The 24330-nt window shown below is 58.5% G+C and overlaps 1 protein-coding gene across 2 annotated transcripts; it reads left to right on the top strand.

Moving 5' to 3' along the window:
• On the top strand, positions 1-22577 carry ZBTB17 (zinc finger and BTB domain containing 17). Of its 2 annotated transcripts, none has more exons than XM_071575887.1 (16): positions 1-86; positions 4643-4739; positions 8697-8903; positions 10034-10219; positions 11101-11262; positions 11341-11439; positions 11809-12050; positions 12138-12280; positions 14073-14373; positions 15876-15963; positions 16419-16535; positions 17412-17532; positions 17630-17760; positions 18758-18973; positions 20271-20360; positions 22138-22577. In XM_071575887.1, exons 3-16 carry the CDS (start codon positions 8699-8701, stop codon positions 22407-22409), a joined length of 2373 nt encoding a protein of 790 aa, XP_071431988.1. In that variant the 5' UTR covers positions 1-86; positions 4643-4739; positions 8697-8698; the 3' UTR covers positions 22410-22577. The 2 variants fall into 2 exon arrangements, with proteins under 2 accessions (XP_071431988.1, XP_071431987.1); XM_071575886.1 differs by lacking the exon at positions 1-86 and adding an exon at positions 251-324.
• The last annotated feature ends 1753 nt before the right edge of the window (positions 22578-24330 follow it).

Raw genomic sequence — 24330 nt, 5'->3', positions numbered from 1 at the left:
GCCCGGCGCCAAGATGGCGGCGCCCTTTGTCTGGCCGGTGTCACGGTGAGGGCCGCGGGCAGGCCCGGCCGGGCCCGGCATGGCAGGTACGGCCGGGGCGGCCGCCGGGGGTCGGGGGGGCTCCGAGGGGCTCGGGGGAGCGCGGGGGCTGCGGCTCGGCCCGGCCCGGCGCGCTGCCTGTGCGGGAACGGCGCCGGGTTGGGGTCACCCCGGTGCGCGGCCCGCGGTTGTCTGAGGGGAGGCTGCGGCGGGTCCTGCTGGCCGGGGGGCTGTCGCGATAGGAACAGGGTGCTGCCAGCTATCGACAGTGACGGGGAGATGCTGGTGAGAAGAACGTGGGGCTCCGCGTTGTCGTGAGGGGAGTGGGTCTGTCGTGAGGGGCTGTCGTGAGAGGAGTGGGACTGTCATGAGGGGAACGAGGGGCTGTCGTGAGAGGAGTGGGGCTGTCATGAGGGGAATGAGGGGCTGTCGTGAGAGGAGTGGGCCTGTCGTGAGGGAAGTGAGGGCCTGTCGTGAGAGGAGTGGGCCTGTCGTGAGGGGAGTGAGGGACTGTCGTGAGAGGAGTGGGCCTGTCGTGAGGGGAGTGAGGGACTGTCGTGAGAGGAGTGGGCCTATCGTGAGGGGAGTGAGGGGCTGTCGTGAGGAGAATAAGGGCCTGTCGTGAGAGGAGTGGGCCTGTCGTGAGGTGAGTGGGGCTGTCGAGGGGCTGTCGTGAGTGGAATGAGGGGCTGTAGGGGGAGAAATGGGGCTGTCGTGAGGTGAGTGGGGCTGTCGTGAGGAGAGTGAGGGACTGTCGTGAGAAGAGTAGGACTGTCGTGAGAGGAGTGGGCCTGTCGTGAGGTGAGTGGGGCTGTCGAGGGGTTGTCGTGAGCGGAATGAGGGGCTGTAAGGAGAGAAATGGGGTTGTCATGAGAGAAATGAGATTGTCGTGGGGGAACGAAGGGCTGTCGTGAGAGGAATGGCCTTGTCGTGAAAGCAGTGGGGCTGTCACGAGGGGGTCCTGACCATCAGGACGGGAACGGGGGCTCGTGGCTGCAGCCCCGCCCCAGGTCTGTGCCCTCCGTGTGACCCCCAGCCTTGGGGTGACAAACCCCTGTGCCCCCAGCCCTGGCACGGCCCCTGTGCCCTCGGGGCACCCCGGGACCCCCGGGAGGGGCGGGGCGTCCCTGGCACCTCCCCCCGCTCAGGAACACCGGGATTGTCCCCCATTCCCGCATTTCTGGCGAGGGCACAGCCCACCCACCCACCCTCCCTGCCCCTGTCCCTTCCCCTGTCCCTTCCCCTGTCCCTTCCCCTGTCCCTTCCCCTGTCCCTTCCCCTGCCCCTGTCCCTTCCCCTGTCCCTGTCCCTTCCCCTGTCCCTTCCCCTGTCCCTTCCCCTGTCCCTTCCCCTGTCCCTTCCCCTGTCCCTTCCCCTGTCCCTGTCCCTTCCCCTTCCCCTGTCCCTGCCCCTGTCCCTTCCCCTGTCCCTTCCCCTGTCCCTTCCCCTGTCCCTTCCCCTGCCCCTGCCCCTTCCCCTGCCCCTGTCCCTTCCCCTGTCCCTGTCCCTGTCCCTGCCCCTGTCCCAGTCCCTGTCCCTGTCCCTTCCCCTGCCCCTGCCCCTGCCCCTTCCCCTTCCCCTGTCCCTTCCCCTGTCCCTGTCCCTGTCCCTGCCCCTGTCCCTACCCCTGTCCCTGCCCCTGTCCCTTCCCCTACCGCTGCCCCTGTCCCTGCCCCTGTCCCTGCCCCTTCCCCTGTCCCTTCCCCTATCCCTGTCCCTGTCCCTTCCCCTGCCCCTGCCCTTGTCCCTTCCCCTACCGCTGTCCCTGCCCCTGTCCCTTCCCCTGTCCCTGTCCCTGCCCCTGCCCCTTCCCCTGTCCCTTCCCCTGTCCCTGTGCCTGTCCCTGTGCCTGTCCCTGCCCCTGTCCCTGCCCCTGTCCCTTCCCCTGTCCCTGTCCCTTCCCCTGTCCCTTCCCCTGTCCCTTCCCCTGTCCCTTCCCCTGTCCCTTCCCCTGTCCCTTCCCCTGTCCCTTCCCCTGTCCCTTCCCCTGCCCCTTCCCCTTCCCCTGCCCCTTCCCCTGCCCCTGTCCCTTCCCCTGTCCCTTCCCCTGTCCCTGTCCCTGTCCCTGTCCCTTCCCCTGTCCCTGTCCCTTCCCCTGTCCCTTCCCCTGTCCCTTCCCCTGTCCCTTCCCCTGTCCCTTCCCCTGTCCCTGTCCCTGTCCCTGTCCCTTCCCCTGTCCCTTCCCCTGTCCCTTCCCCTGTCCCTTCCCCTGTCCCTGTCCCTTCCCCTGCCCCTTCCCCTGCCCCTTCCCCTGCCCCTTCCCCTGTCCCTTCCCCTGCCCCTGCCCCTGTCCCTGTCCCTTCCCCTGTCCCTGTCCCGCCCCGCCCCGTCGGGCACCGGTGACACATTTCCCGCACCATTTCCTCGGTTTCGTTTCTACATCAGACGCTTCTCCCAGAATTCCAACCCTCAGCCGGCATTCCAGAGGTTGTTTTTCCCTCCGGGGAGGTGGAGGGGGGTTTGTAGCTCATCCCCAGGGGGTTTCAGGGCAGATCCGGAGCTGGAGCTCTGCCAGGGGAAATTTATGTTGGAGATCAGGAAAAAATCCTTTGCAGAGAGAGTGCTCAGGGATTGGAATGGGCTGCCCAGAGAGGGGGTGGATTCCCCATCCCTGGAGGGTTTTCAGCTGAGCTTGGCCGTGGCACTGAGTGCCATGATCTGGTAAAGGGACTGGAGTTGGACCAAGGGTTGGACTTGATGATCTGGGAGGGCTTTTCCAACCCAAATGAGAAGAGAAGAGCAACGAGGCTGGAGAAGGGACTGGATGTGGCTCTGAGTGTCCTCTGAAACACCTCCAGGGATGGAGAATCCACCATGTCTTGATCCAACCATGTCTTGATCCAACCCTACTGTGATCACCAGCCCAGGGCACTCAGTGCCCTGGGCTGGTGATCACAGTGGGGTTGGATCAAGGATTGGATTTGATGCTCTCAGAGGTCTCCTCCAACCCAAGTGAGAAGAGCAACGAGGCTGGAGAAGGGACTGGAGCACAAGTGCTGTGGGGAGAGGCTGAGGGAGCTGGGGGTGTTCAGCCTGGAGAAGAGGAGGCTCAGAGGTGACCTCAGCACTGTCTGGAACTGCCTGAAGGGAAGTTCTGGCCAGGTGGGGGTTGGTCTCTTCTCCCAGGCACTCAGCAATAGGACAAGGGGGCACGATGGGCTCAAGCTCTGCCAGGGGAAATTGAAGTTGGAGATGGGGAGGAAATTCTTTGCAGAGAGAGTGCTCAGGGATTGGAATGGGCTGCCCAGAGAGGGGGTGGATTCCCCATCCCTGGAGGTTTTTCAACTGAGCTTGGCCGTGGCACTGAGTGCCATGATCTGGTAAAGGGACTGGAGTTGGACCAAGGGTTGGACTTGATGATGTCGGAGGTCTTTTCCAACCCAATTGATTCTGTGATTTCTATGACAAGAGGGCACAGCTCAAGCTCTGCCAGGGAAGGTTTAGGTTGGATATTATAAAGAAATTCTTTGCAGAGAGATTAATCAGACATTGGAATGGGCTGCCCAGAGAGGGGGTGGATTCTCTGCCCCTGGAGGTGTTTAAGGTGAGACTGGATGTGGCATTTAAACACCTCCAGGGATGGAGAATCCACCATGTCTTGATCCAACCCTACTGTGATCACCAGCCCAGGGCACAAAGTGCCCTGGGCTGGTGATCACAGTGGGGTTGGATCAAGGGTTGGACTTGCTGATCTCAGAGGTCTCTTCCAACCCAATCCATTCCACGATTCTGTGATTCAGGGAATGTCTCAGTGCCCAGAGCTACCCCAGCTCATCCCTGTGCCTGAAATCCTGATAACCACGGGATCTCTGGGATGTGTGTTCCCTGTGGAATGCCCACAGTGCCTCTTTCTCATCCCCCTCCTCGTGCCTTTCCCATTTTAGCTCCTTTTCACCACATTTTCCCCCAGTTTGTGATTCTCCCCCTCCTCACAGCTCACCTTCCACGAGCTCCACAGCCCTTTCCCTATTCCACCATCCCTGTTATTGCCACCCCTCTGGCTGCTCTGCTCAGATCAGCTCCTGCCTTTGTTTTTCCCATGGGAAACCTTTCAGAATCCATTCCTGGAAATGAGGACAAACCCTTCAGTGCAGAGACTGCCAGGCTTGGGCCCGAGTTGTTCCCTGAGCTGACACAGGAGGAGGGAGCTCATGGTAGGCAGGGAACAAACCCCCCATCCCTTTTATCTCCCCAGCACGGATGGCTGGGAGGTGACAGCCTTGAAAGGCAACATTTAAATCCCTATTTTCCCCCAATTTGCTGAGGTTTGGGGGATTTTATTAGGTAGGTGCTTGTGTGACAGGGATGGGGAGAGGTTCATGTTGTTAATTAGCAAAGCTTAACGGAGCTGGCTTGGGAAGCTCCCTGGGAGTGGAGCTGCTGAATTTATCTGTGTGTGCTGGGCGTGGGTGTGCTCATCATGAACCTTTCCATGATTAATTGGATAATGAGAGACTCGACAGCCGAGGTGGGGAGGGGAATCTGCTCCCACGAGGTGAAATCAGGGGATGCCCCATCCTGGGTTGGTGGGTTTGCACCTTCAGGGCCTTCAACGTGCAGGATTTGAGGTTTAAAATGGAGTTTTTCATCCCGTTTTTCCCAGGATGGCTGCGCAGAGACTGAGCTGAGCACCTGGAAAAGGGGAATCTCTGGAGGGGAGACACAACCCTCGGGCCCTCAGTGCTTTGGATATCCCAGGGGTGAGCTGGGGTGTCCATCCTGGGGGTTTGGTCCAGATGTTTGGGGCTTTTAAAGGTTGGAGTCAGGGATTTTAGTGGATAAAGAGGGCCTGGGCTGGTGGGTGAGGGGGACACAGAGCTCATCCAAACCTTGTCCTGCTGCCCTTCTGAGGGAACTGGAACGTGAGGCCATGGAGGAAACCACAAAAAATGGGAAGTTTTTCTGGGTGGAGTCAAATTTCCTGGAGCTTTCCTTCCTTCTCAAAGCTGGGGAGCAAAGTCCAATCCTGGAACGTTAAAAACCATCATTCAGATCCAAAATGCCTCCCACAAATTCCCAAAAATAGTCTTGCAGTGCCCAAAGCCACCGGGATTCCTCAGGGATTCCTCAGGGATTCCTCAGGGATTCCTCAGGGATTCCTCAGGGATTCCTCAGGTCCTGCAGAGCCCTCAGAGCACGGAATGCATCGTTTATCCTGCCAGGAAAACCCTCCCCCTTCTTCCCAGAGCTCTGCAAACCATAGAAGGACACGCCGTGTGGGGGTTTTTGATCAGTGTTTTCATCCCAGCCCTGCTTTTCCTGCCTCCCAGGGGTGTGTTTTGGGCCAGGCTGTGGGAGTTTGGTTATCAGGGACCCCGTGGTTTGGAGAGCTGGGGAGAAAGTCGTGCATGAGCCCATTGCAGCAACAATCAGGAGTGGGAATTCCTCTCTCCCTGCGTGATTTGGTGCTGTTGGAGATGTCCTGGCTTGTCATCCATGCTGGGAATGACTCTGGAAGCTGAACCAGCCCTTGGGTGGAAGGTCCTTCCCTGAGAGTGTTGCTGACAGGAGGAGGCTCCCTCTGTCCTTCCCACTGATCCAGAGGAAGGGACAGCAACTGGAAGGGCCTGGGTTTGAAGATCCAAACCTTCTCCCAACTGGAGACTTTCCCTTTAACAGCTGGAGAAGTGGAAAAACAACTTCCCTGTGCTGGAAGCTTTCAGAGACACACAGAGCAGGGAATCTGGGAGTGTTTCCCAGCCATAACCTTCCTGCCTCAGCACCCAGAGCTTTAGGGGCTTCCTGCTGCAACAATAACCAGAGAGTCCCTGTTTCCTTTCTCCTCCCTCCTTGCCCAATCCCTTCAGCACAGGAGTCACTGGTGGGGCACAAAGCCAAGTGAACACCCTTCATTCACTCTTCAGCCCAGGAGAAAAACCAGCATGTTTTGCTGACAAGGACCTGCTGGAAAATGAGGATTTCACAGTATTTCCAGGAGTTTTCAGCATTCCCCAACCAAAGCCATGCTCTGAGCAAGGAGAACTCCCTCCAAATTAAAAAAAAAATATAAAATTCCTCAGCAGGGACTGGAGGGTTTGGGTGAGCACCTCCATGCTGTGTCGTTGGCAGGAGCAGCTGAACCAGCAGCAGCAACTGGGGGACTGTGTGTTTGTGTGGATCCCACAGTTCCTGATCACAGCTGAACAGCAATAAATGTGCTTTAAATGCTCTTAGAGGGCTAAAAAACACATTGGCTGTTCCATCAGCTCCTTCCAGCCCTGTGTTGGTGTTGTGGCTGTTCTAGAACAGGGTTTGGGGTTGGATTTAAGAGCTGAAATTCACCTTTTTGGGCCACATTTTGTAACCAACAGGGGGGGACACGTCATGCTTTGTGTTCTCTCCTGCTCTGTAACCCCCTTGGGATGCAGTGTGGGGGTCTCACCACCCACCTTACCACCCACACTGGGGTTTGTTTCCCTCCCCACAGCCATGGAGTTCCCCCAGCACAGCAAACAGGTGCTGAAGCAGCTCAAAAACACATTGGCTGTTCCCTCAGCTCCTCCCAGCCCTGTGTTGGTGTTGTGGCTGTTCTAGAACAGGGTTTGGGCTTGGATTTAAGAGCTGAAATTCACCTTTTTGGGCCAGGTTTTGTAATGAACAGGGTGGGTCACGTCGTGCTTTGTGTTCTCTCCCTTGGAACACGGCATGGGGGTCTCACCACCCACCTTACCATCCATGCTGGGGTTTCTTTCCCTCCCCACAGCCATGGAGTTCCCTCAGCACAGCAAACAGGTGCTGGAGAAGCTCAAAAACACATTGGCTGTTCCAGCAGCTCCTCCCAGCCCTGTGTGGACATTGTGGCTGTTCTAGAACAGGGTTTGGGGTTTGGTTTAAGGGCTGAAATTCATGTTTTTTGACCGGAGTTTGTAACCAACAGGGTGGGTCACATCATGCTTTGTGTTCTCTCCCTTGGGACATGGCGTGGGGGTCTCACCACCCACCTTACCATCCATGCTGTGGTTTCTTCCCCTCCACACAGCCATGGAGTTCCCTCAGCACAGCAAACAGGTGCTGGAGCAGCTGAACCAGCAGAGACAGTTGGGAGACTGTGTGTTTGTGGAGATCACACAGTTCCTGCTCGCAGCTGAACAGCAATAAATGTGCTTTAAATGCTCTTAGAGGGCTAAAAACCACATTGGCTGTTCCATCAGCTCCTCCCAGCCCTGTGTTGGTGTTGTGCCTGTTCTAGGAGAGGGTTTGGGGTTGGGTTTAAGGGCTGAAATTCACCTTTTTGGGCTACATTTTGTAACCAACAGGGTTGGACACGTCGTGCTTTGTGTTCTCTCCCTTGGGATGCAGTGTGGGGGTCTCACCACCCACCTTACCATCCATGCTGTGGTTTCTTTCCTCCCCACAGCCATGGAGTTCCCTCAGCACAGCAAACAGGTGCTGGAGAAGCTCAAAAACACATTGGCTGTTCCATCAGCTCCTCCCAGCCCTGTGTTGGTGTTGTGGCTGTTCTAGGAGAGGGTTTGGGGTTGGGTTTAAGGGCTGAAATTCATGTTTTTTGACCGGAGTTTGTAACCAACAGGGTGGGTCACATCATGCTTTGTGTTCTCTCCCTTGGGACACGGCGTGGGGGTCTCACCACCCACCTTGCCATCCATGCTGTGGTTTCTTCCCCTCCACACAGCTATGGAGTTCCCCCAGCACAGCAAACAGGTGCTGGAGAAGCTGAACCAGCAGAGACAGCTGGAGGACTGTGTGTTTGTGGGGATCCTGCCTGCAGCTGAAGAGCAATAAATGTGCTTTAAATGCTCTTAGAGGGCTGAAAAACACATTGGCTGTTCCATCAGCTCCTCCCAGCCCTGTGTTGGTGTTGTGCCTGTTCTAGGAGAGGGTTTGGGGTTGGGTTTAAGGGCTGAAATTCACCTTTTTTGACCGGAGTTTGTAACCAACAGGGTGGGTCACATCGTGCTTTGTGTTCTCTCCCTTGGGACACGGCATGGGGGTCTCACCACCCACCTTGCCATCCATCCTGGAGTTTGTTTCCCTCCCCACAGCCATGGAGTTCCCTCAGCACAGCAAACAGGTGCTGGAGCAGCTGAACCAGCAGTGGCAGCTGGGGGACTGTGTGTTTGTGTGGATCACATAGTTCCTGCTCGCAGCTGAACAGCAATAAATGGGCTTTAAATGCTCTTAAATGCTAAAAACCACATTGGCTGTGCCATCAGCTCCTCCCAGCCCTGTGTTGGTGTTGTGCCTGTCCTAGGAGAGGGTTTGGGCTTGGATTTAAGAGCTGAAATTCACCTTTTGGGGCCACATTTTGTAACCAACAGGGTGGGTCACGTCATGCTTTGTGTTCTCTCCCTTGGGACACGGCGTGGGGGTCTCACCACCCACCTTACCACCCATGCTGTGGTTTCTTCCCCTCCCCACAGCCATGGAGTTCCCTCAGCACAGCAAGCAGGTGCTGGAGAAGCTCAAAAACACATTGGCTGTTCCATCAGCTCCTCCCAGCCCTGTGTTGGTGTTGTGCCTGTTCTAGGAGAGGGTTTGGGGTTGGGTTTAAGGGCTGAAATTCACCTTTTTTGACCGGAGTTTGTAACCAACAGGGTGGGTCACGTCGTGCTTTGTGTTCTCTCCCTTGGGACACGGCATGGGGGTCTCACCACCCACCTTACCATCCATGCTGTGGTTTGTTTCCCTCCCCACAGCCATGGAGTTCCCCCAGCACAGCAAACAGGTGCTGGAGCAGCTGAACCAGCAGAGACAGCTGGGCCTGCTCTGTGACTGCACCTTCGTGGTGGACGGCATCGACTTCAAGGCGCACAAGGCGGTTCTGGCCGCCTGCAGCGAGTACTTCCGCATGCTCTTCGTCGACCAGAAGGATGTGGTGCACCTGGACATCAGCAACGCTGCAGGTAGGCCTGGAATTGCCACCCAGGAGCACTCCCAGCTGCTCAGCAACACGGGTTGGTGGCCAAGTGTCTTGGGTTTGTTTTGGCTTCTCAGCTGCCCCTCCTTATAGAATCATAGAATGGATTGGGTTGGAAAAGACCTCCAAGATCATCAAGTCCAACCTTGATCCAACCCTACTGTGATCACCAGCCCAGGGCACAGAGTGCCCAGTAGGGTTGGATCAAGACATGGTGAATTCTCCCTCACTGCCACATCCATAGAATGGATTTTTTGAAAAAGTTCTCCAAGATCATCAAGTCCAACCCTTGGTCCAACTCCAGTCCCTTTACCAGATCATGGCACTCAGTGCCACGGCCAAGCTCAGCTTAAAAACCTCCAGGGATGGGGAATCCACCCCCTCTCTGGGCAGCCCATTCCAATGCCTGAGCACTCTCTCTGCAAAGAATTTCCTCCTGATCTCCAGCCTAAACCTCCCCTGGCAGAGCTTGAGCTGTACCCTCTTGTTCTCCTGCCTGGGAGAAGAGACCAACCCCCACCTGACCAGAACTTCCCTTTGCTCCTCAAAACGGGGGAAGAAAAGGGAAAAAAAACTTGAAAGAAACTGAATTGAGTCAGAGTATATATTTATTTTTTATTAAATGCTTACAATTATATGTACACAATCTGCACCCAACATCAGAAAACTTGCAGGGGAAAGGGAAGGGGGAAACAGGGACAACAAAGGGACAAAACAGAACAAATAGGTACTACCAGACACCCCCAGCCACCCCCCAAGCAAACAAGTCCAATACAATCCTGCAATGACTCTCAGAGAAGGCCAGCTCTTTCTCATGCTCTGTCTCTCTTGTCCTCTCTCTGATCTCCTGTGTGGCTCCAACAAAAATTCCCTGCTCCCAACCCTTGCCAGAACAAGACCAGCCACTTCCTCTCTCCCTCTCTGATATCCTCCCTTGTCATGTGGGAGGGGAAAACACCAGGTGGGGAATACCTTGGAGATGAGCCTTTCCCTAGTTACACCTGGTACCAGGGAAGTCCTGGATCAAACCTATCACACCAAGCCTTGAGGGAGACTCTTGGAGTTGTTATTTGGGGGTGGCACAGTTGGAGGTGAAAGCTCCTTTCTCCCTTGCAGGCCTGGGCCAGGTTTTGGAGTTCATGTACACGGCCAAGCTGAGCCTGAGCCCCGACAATGTGGAGGATGTGTTGGCCGTGGCAGGTTTCCTGCAGATGCAGGAGATTGTCACCGCCTGCAACGCTCTCAAATCCCTCTCCGTGCCCCCCGAAAATCCCACCGGGAGCCAGCAGGGCCCGGGGGTTGGTATGTACCCTCCTGCTCCCCCTCATCCAGGGACACTCAGGGTTTATCCACTTGGGCTTCATCCATTCCAGAGTTTACCCAGTCCAAAATTCATCCCTTTGGGCTCCCTGGCCACCTCCCAGACCCACATCTTGGGTGTATCTGCCCTGCCTGGGTGGGGTTTGATCCCCTTGTGCAGCACCAGCAGTTATCATAGAATAGAATCATAGAATTGATTGGGTTGGGAAAGACCTCCAAGATCATCGAGTCCAACCCTTGATCCAACTCCAGTCCCTTTACCAGATCATGGCACTCAGTGCCACGGCCAAGCTCAGCTGAAAAACCTCCAGGGATGGGGAATCCACCCCCTCTCTGGGCAGCCCATTCCAATCCCTGAGCACTCTCTCTGCAAAGAATTTCCTCCCCATCTCCAACTTCAATTTCCCCTGGCAGAGCTTGAGCCCATCGTGCCCCCTTGTCCTATTGCTGAGTGCCTGGGAGAAGAGACCAACCCCCAGCTGGCCAGAACTTCCCTTCAGGCAGTTCCAGACAGTGCTGAGGTCACCTCTGAGCCTCCTCTTCTCCAGGCTGAACACCCCCAGCTCCCTCAGCCTCTCCCCACAGCACTTGTGCTCCAGTCCCTTCTCCAGCCTTGTTGCTCTTCTCTGGCCCTGCTCCAGCCCCTCAATCTCTTTCCTCAACTGAGGGGCCCAGAACTGAACACAACACTCAAGGTGTGGCCTCCCCAAGGCAGAGTCCAGGGGAAGGGTCACTGCCCTGGGCCTGCTGGCCACGCTGGTTTTGATACAGGCCAGGATCCCATTGAAGAATTGCTGCTTCCATGAGTTTTGTGGGATTTGGGAATCAGCAGAAGCTGGATGGCTTTGCCTCTTCCCTCCCAGGGGCTGACAAGGCCACAGTCGATGACAAGGCGTCGGTGGCAGAGGCTCTGTGGGACCTCAACAAAGCCCCCCCGGCCCTTCCCGACGCCGAGGGGAAGGAGGAGAAACCGGAGGCTGCGGCACAGCCCGAGGCACCGGTGGAGCAGCTGCCTGGCCAGGAAGGTGAACCACCAAGGGATGGCATTCCACGTGCCACTGTCACCCCTGGCACACCCCATCCTGACTGCTCCTCTGCTTTAGGGACAGACTCTGCCAGCCAGGAGGGTCCCAAGGCTGAAATTCCCGGCCTCCCGCAGCCCTCGGAGAGCCCCACAGCGAGGGATGGCACCGGGACAGGAGGTGTGTGGGTGAGCAGGGCTGGGGCAAATGGGGCAGGGTGTGATCACTGGTTTTCCATGGAATTATCTGTGCTGGTCTGAGTTTTGCCATGCACAGAGTTCCCAGGAGCAGCTTTCATGGAGCAGTCAGGAGAGTTTGGAAAATGCTCCTCTGTCTGCACAGGCTTTTGGAATTTAGGGTTAATCCATTGCAAATTCCAGGCAAAGGAGGCAGTGGATGAGATTTCAAGGGGAAAGGAAGGGTCCAACCCAAATCTTTCTGTGATTTCCATTAGATCCCATCCCAGTCTCCTTAAATCAGGACACACAGGTGGGTTTTGGTCTCTGCTGCTCCCAAACTTGAGCATCCCCATTTTACACCTTCCTGCAGAGATGAAGCTGGAAAAGAAGGAGGAAGAGGGCGAGATGCTGGTGGAGGAGGAGGAGGACGAGGCCAAACTCCCAGAGGAGGAGCCGCCCCCGCTGGAGAACGGGGAGAATGCCGAGGATAACGAGTCGGGAAGCACAGATTCCGGGCAGGAGAACTCGGGAGAGCCGCGGGTGCTGCGCTCCGGCACCTACAGCGACCGCACCGAGTCCAAGGCCTACGGCTCCGTCACTCACAAGTGCGAGGTGAGGCCGGGCACGGCCCCCAGAGCCAGGCACGGGGGCCACCGAGCCTCGGGGACACCGGGGTGACAGTGCCCTGTGCCCGCCCAGGACTGCGGGAAGGAGTTCACCCACACCGGGAACTTCAAGCGGCACATCCGGATCCACACCGGGGAGAAGCCCTTCTCCTGCCGGGAGTGCAGCAAGGCCTTCTCCGACCCCGCCGCCTGCAAGGCCCACGAGAAGACACACAGGTACGGGGGGGTTGCTGGGAGTGGGGGATCCTTTGGAAACCCAGTGGTGTTGGGGCATCCAGGAGGTTTGTCCTCTTGCCCCTGTCCTTCCCTTTTGTGGTGTTCTGTGGCTCCCTGGTGGGGTCAGGGTTGGATGGGGCTGGGAGCAGACTGGTCTGGTGGAAGGTCTGGTTTAGTGGAAGGTCTGGTTTAGTGCAAGGTTTGGGTTAGTGGAAGGTCTGTCTAGTGGAAGGGGTGGTCCAGTGGAAGGTTTGATCTGGTTGAAGGTTTGGTCTGGTGAAAGGTTTAGTTTAGTGGAAGGGGTGTTCCAGTGGGAGCAACCTGGTCTAGTGGAAGGTTTTGTTTAGTAGAAGGTTTGGTTTAGTGGGAACAACCTAGTCCAGTGGAATGTTTGGTTTAGTGGAAGGTCTGGTTTAGTGGGAGCAGCCTGGTCTAGTGGAAGGTTTAGTTTAGTGGAAGGTCTGGTTTAGTGGGAGCAACCTGGTTTAGTGGAAGGTTTGGTTGAGTGGAAGGTTTGGTTTAGTGAGAACAATCTGGTCTAGTGGAAGGTCTGGTTTAGTGGGAGCCATCTGGTCTAGTGGAAGGTTTGGTCCAGTGGGAGCAACCTGGTCTTGTGGAAGGTTTGGTTTAGTGCAAGGTTTGGTTTAGTGGAAGGTCTGGTCTAGTGGAAGGTTTGGTTTAGTAGGAGCAACCTGGTTTAGTGGAAGGTCTGATTTAGTGGGAGCAACCTGGTCTAGTGGAAGGTTTAGTTTAGTGGAAGGTCTGGTTTAGTGAGAGCAACCTGGTCTAGTGGAAGGTCTGGTTTAGTGGGAGCAACCTGGTTTAGTGGAAGGTTTAGTTGAGTGGAAGGTTTGGTTTAGTGGGAGCAGCCTGGTCTAGTGGAAGGTTTGGTTGAGTGGAAGGTTTGGTTTAGTGGGAGCAGCCTGGTCTAGTGGAAGGTTTGGTTTAGTGAGAACAATCTGGTCTAGTGGAAGGTCTGGTTTAGTGGGAGCCATCTGGTCTAGTGGAAGGTTTGGTTTAGTAGAAGTTTTGGTTGAGTGGAAGGTTTATTTTAGTGGAAGGTCTGGTTTAGTGGGAGCAGCGTGGTCTAGTGGAAGTTTTGGTTGAGTGGAAGGTTTAGTTTAGAGGGAGCAGCCTGGTCTAGTGGAAGGCTTAGTTTAGTGGAAGGTTTTCTTTAGTGGGAGCAACCTGATCCAGTGGAACAAAATGAGCCTTAAGGTCCCTCCCAACCCAACCCAATCCAACCCACTCCAACCCAACCCAACCCAATCCAATCCAACCTGACCCAACCCAATCCAACCCAACCCAACCCAGTCCAACCCAACCCAACTCAACCCAACCCAGCCCAGTCCAACCCAGCCCAGTCCAACCCAACCCAACCCAACCCAACCCAATCCAACCCAGCCCAACCCAACCCAATCCAACCCAACCCAATCCAACCCAACCCAACCCAACCCAACCCAATCCAACCCAACTCAATCCAACCCAACCCAATCCAACCCAACCCAATCCAACCCAACCCAATCCAACCCAACCCAATCCAACCCAACCCAATCCAACCCAACTCAACCCAACCCAACCCAACCCAACCCAATCCAACCCAATCCAACCCAACCCAACCCAATCCAGCCCAATCCAATCCAACCCAACTCAGCCCAACCCAACCCAACCCAACCCATTCCCCGATCCTGTGCCACCCTGTGGCTCCGGGTGGGCCTGGCTGTGACGTGGGGCTCAGCCCGGGGTGGTGCCACCTTGCCACGGGCGGTGGTGACACTGGGAGTGCCCCCAGCCCGCTGAAGCCCTACGGCTGCGAGGAGTGTGGGAAGAGCTACCGGCTGATCAGCCTGCTGAACCTGCACAAGAAGCGGCACACGGGCGAGGCCAAGTACCGCTGCGAGGACTGCGGCAAGCTCTTCACCACCTCGGGCAACCTGAAGCGGCACCAGCTGGTGCACAGCGGGGAGAAGCCCTATCAGTGCGACTACTGCGGGCGCTCCTTCTCCGACCCCACCTCCAAAATGCGGCACCTGGAGACGCACGACACCGACAAGGAGCACAAGTGTCCCCACTGCGACAAGAAGTTCAACCAGGTGTGCTGAGGGCAGGGCAGGCAGGGGGGTCTGGCCCAGAGGTGTTCTGAAAGGGGGGATTGTCTGTGGGGTGCAGTGTGGGGGTCACAGAGGTGTCCTGAAAGGTGATTTATCCATGGGGTGCAGTTTGGGGGTCACAGACATGTCCTGAAAGGTGATTTATCCATGGGGTGCAGTTTGGGGATCACAGAGATATCCTGAAAGGGGGGATTATTTGTGTGGTACAGTTTGGGGGTCACAGAGGTGTCCTGAAAGGTGATATATCCGTGGGGTGCAGCATGGGAGGGTCACAGAGGTGTCCTGAAAGGGTGATTTATCCATGAGGTGCAGTTTGGGGATCACAGAGATGTCCTGAAAGGGGGGATTATTTGTGGGGTGCAGTTTGGGGGTCCCAGAGATGTTCTGAAAGGTGATTTATCCATGGGGTGCAGTTTGGGCGTCATGGACATGTCCTGAAAGGGGGCATTATTTGTGGGGTGCAGTTTGGGGGTCACAGAGGTGTCCTGAAAGGTGTTATATCTGTGGGGTGCAGCATGGGAGGGTCACAGAGGTGTCCTGAAAGGGTGATTTATCCATGAGGTGCAGTTTGGGGATCACAGAGATGTCCTGAAAGGGGGGATTATTTGTGGGGTGCAGCATGGGGGTCACAGAGGTGTCCTGAAAGGTGATTTATCCATGGGGTGCAGTTTGGGCATCATGGACATGTTCTGAAAGGGGGGATTATTTGTGGGGTGCAGTTTGGGGGTCACAGAGATGTCCTGAAAGGGGGGATTATCCATAGGATCCAGTTTGGGAGTCACAGAGGTGTTCTGAAAGGTGATTTATCCATGGGGTGCAGTTTGGGGGTCATGGACATGTCCTGAAAGGGGGGATTATTTGTGGGGTGCAGTTTGGGGGTCACAGAGGTGTCCTGAGAGGTGATTTATCCATGAGGTGCAGTTTAGGGGGTCCCAGAGCTGTTCTGAAAGGGTGATATATCCATGGGGTGCAGTTTGGGGATCACAGAGATGTCCTGAAAGGGGGGATTATTTGTGGGGTGCAGTTTGGGGGTCACAGAGGTGTCCTGAGAGGTGATATATCCATGGGGTGCAGTTTGGGGGTCACAGAGGTGTCCTGAGAGGGGGATTATTCATGGGGTGCAACTTGGGGATCCCAGAGGTGTCCAGAAAGGGTGGATTATCCATGGGGTACATTTTAGGGGTTCCCAGAGCTGTTCTGAAAGGGGGGATTATATGTGGAGTGCAGTTTGGGGATCCCAAAGCTGTCCTGAAAAGGTGATTTATCCATGGAGTGCAGTTTGGGTGTCCCAGAGTTGTCCTGAAAGGGTAATTTATCCATGGAGTGCATTTTAGGGGGTCCCAGAGCTGTCCTGAGGGAGTGATTTGTCCAAGGGGTGCAGTTGGGGGTCCCAGAGGCCACCTCGAGGGGGATCCACGGGGATTGGGGTGTCTCCAGAGGGAGGTGGGGTGATCTGGGGCTCTCTGCATCCCCCCTGTCCCCAGGTGGGGAATTTGAAGGCTCACCTGAAGATCCACATCGCGGACGGGCCCCTGAAGTGCCGGGAATGTGGGAAGCAGTTCACCACGTCAGGTAGCACGGGTGGGGATGGTGGGGAGTGGGCTTTGGGTGGTCTGAGGGGACAGGGATCACTCCAGGGATGGATCAGAGCCAGAGGAAGGAAAGATTTCATGCCAGGGTTAAACCTCTCCCTGTGCTTGTGTTCCATGAATTCCTGGTGTTCCCCATGGAGTCACACCTTGGAAAGGAGCTTTCACCCCAGATTTAGGGGATGCCTCTGCAGAGCCAGAGGGTTGGGATGATCCCAGTGGATTTTCCTGGTGCCCCCAAACACTGTGTGCCTGTCCTGGCTGTTCCCACTGCCACATCACTGTGAGCTGCAGCCTCTTCCCTTGATCCCCGCGCAGTCCCCACTCCCGAAACAGCCACAGGCATTCCCAAGGGAGCCTCTGGGGGTGTGGCTGGGGAGGGCGAGAAGCAGGAGGGAGGATCCAGGGATCCTCCAGCCCACCCCACGCTGTTCCCAGGGAACCTGAAGCGGCACCTGCGGATCCACAGCGGCGAGAAGCCCTACGTGTGTGTGCACTGCCAGCGCCAGTTCGCTGACCCCGGCGCGCTGCAGCGCCACGTCCGCATCCACACGGGTGAGGCTGCACCTCCTCCTGCCCCTGTGTCCCCTCTGTCCCTCCTGCGTCCCCTCTGTCCCTCCTGCGTCCCCTCTGTCCCTCCTGCGTCCCCTCTGCCCCTCCTGCATCCCCTCTGCCCCTCCTGCGTCCCCTCTGCCCCTCCTGTGTCCCCCTCTGCCCCTCCTGCGTCCCCCCTGCCCCTCCTGCGTCCCCTCTGCCCCTCCTGCGTCCCCCCTGCCCCTCCTGCGTCCCCCCTGCCCCTCCTGCGTCCCCTCTGCCCCTCCTGCGTCCCCCCTGCCCCTCCTGCGTCCCCCCTGCCCCTCCTGCGTCTCCCCTGCCCCTCCTGCACCCCTCCTGCACCCCTCCTGCACCTCCTCCTGCCCCTCCTGCGTCCCCCTGCCCCTCCTGCGTCCCCCTGCCCCTCCTGCGTCCCCCTGCCCCTCCTGCGTCCCCCTGTCCCTCCTGCGTCCCCCTGTCCCTCCTGCGTCCCCCTGTCCCTCCTGCGTCTCCCCTGCCCCTCCTGCACCTCCTCCTGCCCCTCCTGCGTCCTCCTGTCCCTCCTGCGTCCCCCTGCCTCTCCTGCGTCCCCCTGCCTCTCCTGCGTCCCCCCTGCCCCTCCTGCGTCCCCCCTGCCCCTCCTGCGTCCCCCCTGCCCCTCCTGTGTCCCCCCTGCCCCTCCTGCGTCCCCCCTGCCCCTCCTCCTGCATCCCCCCCTTCCCCTTCTCCTGCCCCTCCTGCGTCCCCCTGCCCCTCCTGCGTCCCCCCTGCCCCTCCTCCTCCATCCCCCCCTTCCCCTTCTCCTGCCCCTCCTGCGTCCCCCCTGCCCCTCCTGCACGCCCCCTGCCCCTCATGCTCCCCTTCCTCTACCTTTTCCCTGGGCTTTGCCTCCCCCAGGAGAGAAGCCGTGCCAGTGTCTGATCTGCGGCAAGGCCTTCACTCAGGCGAGCTCGCTCATCGCCCACGTGCGCCAGCACACCGGGGAGAAGCCCTACGTGTGTGAGCGCTGCGGGAAGAGGTGGGGCCCTGGCAACGTCAGGGGGGGCTCCTCTGCCCACCCTGTGGAGGGAGTGGTGCCAGGGGTTGTTGGGGTGACCGTGGTGTCCCTCCCAAAGGTTTGTCCAGTCGAGCCAACTGGCCAACCACATCCGGCACCACGACAACATCCGGCCCCACAAGTGCACGGTCTGCAGCAAGGCCTTCGTCAACGTGGGCGACCTCTCCAAGCACATCATCATCCACACCGGTGGGTGCTGGGAACAGCCTGGCTGGACGGCCCCAAACTGCCCCCCAGGGCAACCTGAACTGCCCCCCAGGCCAACCTGAACTGCCCCCCATGCTGCCCCAAACTGCCCCCCAGGGCAACCTGAACTGCCCCCCAGGGCAACCTGAACTGCCCCCCAGGCTGCCCCAAACTGCCCCCCAGGCTGCCCCAAACTGCCCCCCAGGCCAACCTGAACTGACCCCAGGCTGCCCCAAACTGCCCCCCAGGCCAACCTGAACTGACCCCAGGCTGCCCCAAACTGCCCCCCAGGGCAACCTGAACTTCCCCCCAGGCTGCCCCAAACTGCCCCCCAGGGCAACCTGAACTTTCCCCCAGGCTGCCCCAAACTGCCCCCCAGGCCGCCCCAAACTGCCCCCCAGGCCAACCTGAACTGCTCCCCAGGCCAACCTGAGCTGCCCCCCAGGCTGCCCCAAACTGCCCCCCAGGCTGCCCCAAACTGCCCCCCAGGCCAGCCTGAACTTCCCCCCAGGCCACCCCAAACTGCCCCCCAGGCCACCCCAACCTGTCCCCCAGGGCAACCTGAACTGCCTCCCAGGCCACCCTGAACTGCCCCCCCAGGTTGCCCCAAACTGCCCCCCCCAGGCTGCCCCAAACTGCCCTCCAGGCCACCCCAACCCACCTCCAGACCACCCTAAACTGCCCCCTAGGCTGCTCCGACCAAACTGCCCCCCAGGCCACCTCGAACTGCCCCCCAGGCCACCCCAATCTGCCCCCCAGGCTACCCCAAACTCCCCCTCAGGCCACCCCGAACTGGCCCCCAGGCTGCCCCAACCCGCCCCCCAGGCCAACCTGAATTGACCCCCAGGCAACCCTGAACTGCCCCTGCCCAGTCACCCCAAAGTACCACCCCCAGGCCACCCCAAAGTGCCCCTCAGGCCACTCCAACCTGCCCTTTAGGCCACTCCAACCCGCCCCCCAGGCCACCCCAACCTGCCCCCCAACCCGCTGTGCCCCCCAGGGGAGAAGCCCTTCCTGTGTGACAAGTGTGGCCGGGGCTTCAACCGCGTGGACAACCTGCGCTCCCACGTGAAGACGGTGCACCAGGGCAAGGCTGGCATCAAAATCCTGGAGCCAGAGGAGGGCGACGAGCTCAACATCGTCACCGTGGCCTCCGATGACATGGTGACATTGGCCACCGAGGCTCTGGCTGCCACCGCCGTCACGCAGCTCACGGGTGAGCCGGGGGGCCACCGGTGCTCCCACAGGGAGCTTCGTTCATGGGGAGCAGCTGGGGGTCCTCAGAGCCATGTCAGGGGGGACCTTATCCATGGGGAGCAGCTGGGGGTCCTCAGAGCCGTGTCAGGGGGGCAACTTTATCCATGGGGAGCAGTTTGAGGGCCCTGGAGCAGTGCCAGGGGGGAAACATCCATGGGAAGCAGTTTGGGGGTCCTCAGAGCCGTGTCAGGGGGGACCTTATCCATGGGGAGCAATTTGGGGGTCCTGGAGCTGTGCTGAAAGGGGAACGTATCCATGGGGAGCAGTTTGGGGATTCTGGAGCTGTCCTGAAAGGGCAACTCATCCATGGGGAGCAGCTGGGGGTCCTCAGAGCCGTGTCAGGGGGGACCTTATCCATGGGGAGCAGCTGGGGATCCTCAGAGCCATGTCAGGGGGGACCTTATCCATGGGGAGCAGCTGGGGGTCCTCAGAGCCGTGTCAGGGGGGCAGCTTATCCATGGGGAGCAGTTTGGGTATCCAGGAGCTGCCCTGAAAGGGGAACGTATCCATGGGGAGCAGTTTGGGGTCCTCAGAGCCATGTCAGGGGGGCAACTTATCCATGGGGAGCAGTTTGGGGATCCTGGAGCTGCCCTGAAAGGGGAACTTATCCATGGGGAGCAGTTTGGGGGTCCTGGAGCTGTCCTGAAAGACCACCCCAGAGTGGGGATTGGTTTATGGGGGCAGTTTGGGGCTCCCAGAGACCACCCCAAAGGGGGGGATTGGTTTGTGGGGGCAATTTGGGGCTCCCAGAGACCACCCCAAAAGTGAAGCTTTATCCATGGGGTGCATCTCAGAGATCCTGGAGCCCCCCAAAGGCGCTGGAGGGTTATCCAAGGATACAGAATCCCAGGGCTGGGAAACCCCATCCCCCTGGAGCCCTGCCAGGCTCCAGCCCCACCCGGGGGTCCTGCCCAGCTGTGCCCCCAGCCCTGCCAGGCTCCAGCCCCACCCGGGGGTCCTGCCCAGCTGTGCCCCCAGCCCTGCCAGGCTCCAGCCCCACCTGGGGGTCCTGCCCAGCTGTGCCCCCAGCCCTGCCAGGCTCCATCCCCACCCGGGGGTCCTGCCCAACTGTGCCCCCAGCCCTGCCAGGCTCCATCCCCAGATGTGGGTCCTGCCCAACTGTGCCCCCAGCCCTCCCAGGCTCCATCCCGAGCCGGGGGTCCTGCCCAGCTGTGCCCCCAGCCCTGCCAGGCTCCAGCCCCACCCGGGGGTCCTGCCCAGCTGTGCCCCCAGCCCCCTGTGCCCTCTCCCCACAGTGGTGCCCGTGGCGGCCGCGGTGACCGCGGACGAGACCGAAGCTCTGAAAGCCGAGATCACCAAGGCGGTGAAACAGGTGCAGGAGGCAGGTGAGGCCGGGAATGAGGGATAACCGGGAATAACAGCTGGGAATGAGGGATAGCCGGGAATAACTGCTGGGAATGAGGGATAACTGGGAATAACAGCTGGGAATGAGGGATAACCGGGAATAACAGCTGGGAATGAGGGATAGCCGGGAATAACTGCTGGGAATGAGGGATAGCCGGGAATAACTGCTGGGAATGAGGGATAGCCGGGAATAACTGCTGGGAATGAGGGATAACTGGGAATAACTGCTGGGAATGAGGGATAGCCAGGAATAACTGCTGGGAATGAGGGATAACCGGGAATAATACATGGGCATGATTGATAACTGGGAATAACAGCTGGGAATGAGGGATAGCCGGGAATAACAGCTGGGAACGAGGGATAACTGGGAATAACAGCTGGGAATGAGGGATAACCGGGAATAACAGCTGGGAATGATTGATAACTGGGAATAACAGCTGGGAATGAGGGATAGCTGGGAATAACAGCTGGGAATGAGGGATAACTGGGAACAACACATGGGAATTATTAATAACTGGGAATAACACTTGGGAGTGATTGATAGCTGGGAATAACAGCTGAGTATGATTAATAACTGGAAATAACACCCGGGAATGATGACTGGGAATAACACCTGGGAATGATTAATAACCAGGAGTAACACCTGGGAATGATTAATATATGGGAATAACACCTGGGAATGATTAGTAACTGGGACTAACCCCCGGGAATAGTTAGTAACTGGGAATAACACCTGGGGATGATTAATAGCTGGGAATAAAAGGTAGGTATGATAAATAACCGGGAATAACACCCGGGAATGATTAATAACTGGGAATAACCCCTGAGGATGATTAATAACTGGGAATAGTTAATAGCCAGGAGTAACACCTGGGAATTGTTAATAACTGGGAATAACACCCGGGAATGATGATCAATAACCGGGGATACCCCTGGGAATGATAATCAATAACCAGGAATAACACCGGGAATAATGATTAATAACCTGGAATTGACCCCAGGAATGATGATCAATAACCGGGAATAACCTCTGGGGATGATTAATAACTGGGAATAGTTAATAACCAGGAATAACACCCAGAAATGGTTAGTAACTGGAAATAACATCCAGGAATGATGATCAATAACCGGGAATACCCCCGGGACTGGTGCTCAGTCACCGGGAGCCCCCCGGCACTGATGATCAATAACCGGGAGCCCCCCGGCACTGGTGCTCAGTAACCGGGAACCCGCTGGGACTGATGGTCAATAACCGGGAACCCCCCGGGACTGATGGTCAATAACCGGGAACCCCCCGGGACTGATGGTCAATAACCGGGAGCCCCCTGGCACTGGTGCTCAGTGACCGGGAGCCCCCCGGTGCTCAGTGACCGGGAGCCCCCCGGCACTGGTGCTCAGTCACCGGGAGCCCCCCGGCACTGGTGCTCAGTAACCGGGAGCCCCCCGGCACTGGTGCTCAGTCACCGGGAGCCCCCCGGCACTGATGATCAATAACCGGGAGCCCCCCGGCACTGGTGCTCAGTCACCGGGAGCCCCCCGGCACTGGTGCTCAGTCACCGGGAGCCCCCCGGCACTGGTGCTCAGTCACCGGGAACACCCCCGGCACTGGTGCTCAGTCACCGGGAGCCCCCCGGCACTGGTGCTCAGTCACCGGGAATACCCCCGGCACTGGTGCTCAGTCACCGGGAGCCCCCCGGCACTGGTGCTCAGTCACCGGGAGCCCCCCGGTGACTCCGCCCGCCCCTCTCTCCCCCGCAGACCCCACCACGCAGATTCTTTACGCCTGCGACTCGTGCGGGGCCAAGTTCGGGGACGCGGCCAGCCTGGCGCAGCACGTGCGCGTCCACACCGCCCAGGCGCTCGTCATGGTCCACGCCGACACCGACTTCTACCAGCCCTACGGCTCGGCCTGGCCCCCCGAGCAGGTGCTGCCCACCGAGGGGCTGCTGTTCCGCCCCCGGGAGGGCCCCCCGGAGCCCCCCGGCCCTCCTGCCGCCCCCCCCGCCGAGGAGCAGCCCCCCCCAGAGTGACCCCCGGCCCGCCCCACGGCCTTTATTTAAACGGACAGCTCGGGAATGGTGTACAAAGTGTATTTCTGGAAGGAAAGAGATGGAATAAATGGCGGTATTTTGTAATGGTTGGGGTGGGCGATGCCCCCCGGGGGTTGGGGGTGGCAGAGCTGGGGCACAGGGCGGGGAGGGAACTCCTTGGTTGGTCAGTTAAAATGGGGATAAATGAGGTGATAAAGGGGGACAAAGGTGGTTTAAGGTTTGTAACCCCCTGAAAGCCACAAATAGTGATTTTTGGTGACACTCTGCTGTCCCCCCCGCGAGGGGAGGGGTGGAAGGACAGGGGGGAGCCTGTTCTGGGGTAAAAAAGGGACAAAAAAGGTGCTGTTGGATGAAAGTGGGGGGTGGGAGATGGTTCTGCCTCCAGGGGTCTGGGGGCTTGGGCAGGGACACCCCAAAAGGACCCCCAGGCCCTGCAACAGGGAATGGGGGGCTGGGGGATCAGGGGCTGGGGGTCCATCTGTGTCCCCACCCCTGTCACCCACCCTGGGCTGCACATCCCCCACCACGGGGGGTTGGGCTGGGAATGGGGGTCGTTGGGGGGGAAGGGAAGGGGCAGGAATCTTGGAATGTGTCCAGCAGGATGTGCCCCCCTGCTCAGCCCCCCAGGACCCCCCCTGCTCCTCAGAGGGGGTGAGGGAGGGGGGACGGACACACGGACACACAGACAGGGCTGTGTCCAGCCAGGAGTGGGCGTGGATGGACAGACAGATGGACACAGAGATGGCTGCAGAGCCACCTGGATGGGGGGTTGGACAGTGACAGGGACACATGGACAGGTGACTGGCTGGACATGCAGTTCCACGTCCACTCGGACACCTGGACACGTGTCCATCCTCGTGCCCACCGGGACAACCATCCGTGTGTCCATCTGTCCTTATCCCTGTGCCCCAGCCTGGCACCCTGGGGAGGGTGGAGCGTCCAGGGACAGGCTGGACATGTCCAGCTGGACACATGGACAGTTCCATGGATGGGCATCCAGCTGGACACACGGACAGTTCATGGATGGGCATCCAGCTGGACACTCGGACAGTTCATGGATGGACATCCAGCTGGACACACGGACAGTTCCAGGGATGGACATCCAGCTGGACACACGGACAGTTCCAGGGATGGACATCCAGCTGGACACAGTTCCAGGGATGGACATCCAGCTGGACAAGGGCACGTTCAGCTGAGAACAGGGAGGGCGGCTCTGAGAGCTGGATGGACACATGGACAGATGGATGGACATCCAGGCAGATGGACAGGGGCTCATCCAGCTGGACACACGGACAGTCACATGTACAGCTGGACCTGTGGACACTTGGATGTGCAGACAGACAGACACCCACCCAGCTGGACGTTCCCCTCCTGCACCCACCAAAATGCACTGTCTGTGTGTCTGTCCCTGCACCAGTCCCCATGTCCATCTCCCAGCCTGGGGCTGTCCCAGCTCCAGACACACGGACAGATGGACACATGGATGGTGCTGGGGGGAGTGAAGGGCCCGATCCTGCCCAGGGGTGGGGGCAGGGGGTGGCTGAAATCGCTGATTTTTCAGAGGGGCCTTCGGGAGAGTTTTAGGGCACTATGTCTGTCTGTCTGTCTGTCTGTCTGGGCACGCAGCTGTCCATGAGTCCAGCTGGGAGTGCTCCTGTCCGTGAGTCCAGCTGGGAGTGCTCCTGTCTGTGAGTCCAGCTGGGAGTGCTCCTGTCCGTGAGTCCATCCCACCTGTTACAGGGCATGGGGTCACAGAGCGGGGCTGCATGTCCAGCCGGACACACGGATAGTTGGACAGATGGACACACAGACAGCTGGACATGCAGACACACGGACAGGGACACATCCAGCCGGACACATGGACAGTTGGACAGATGGACACACGGACAGCTGGACATGC

The sequence above is a fragment of the Pithys albifrons genome, chromosome 22 (genome assembly GCF_047495875.1).
Source record: "Pithys albifrons albifrons isolate INPA30051 chromosome 22, PitAlb_v1, whole genome shotgun sequence".
In the NCBI taxonomy this organism is placed as follows: domain Eukaryota; kingdom Metazoa; phylum Chordata; class Aves; order Passeriformes; family Thamnophilidae; genus Pithys; species Pithys albifrons.
Note: the sequence above shows the minus strand (reverse complement) of the source record. Positions and strands in the feature narration are given on the sequence as shown.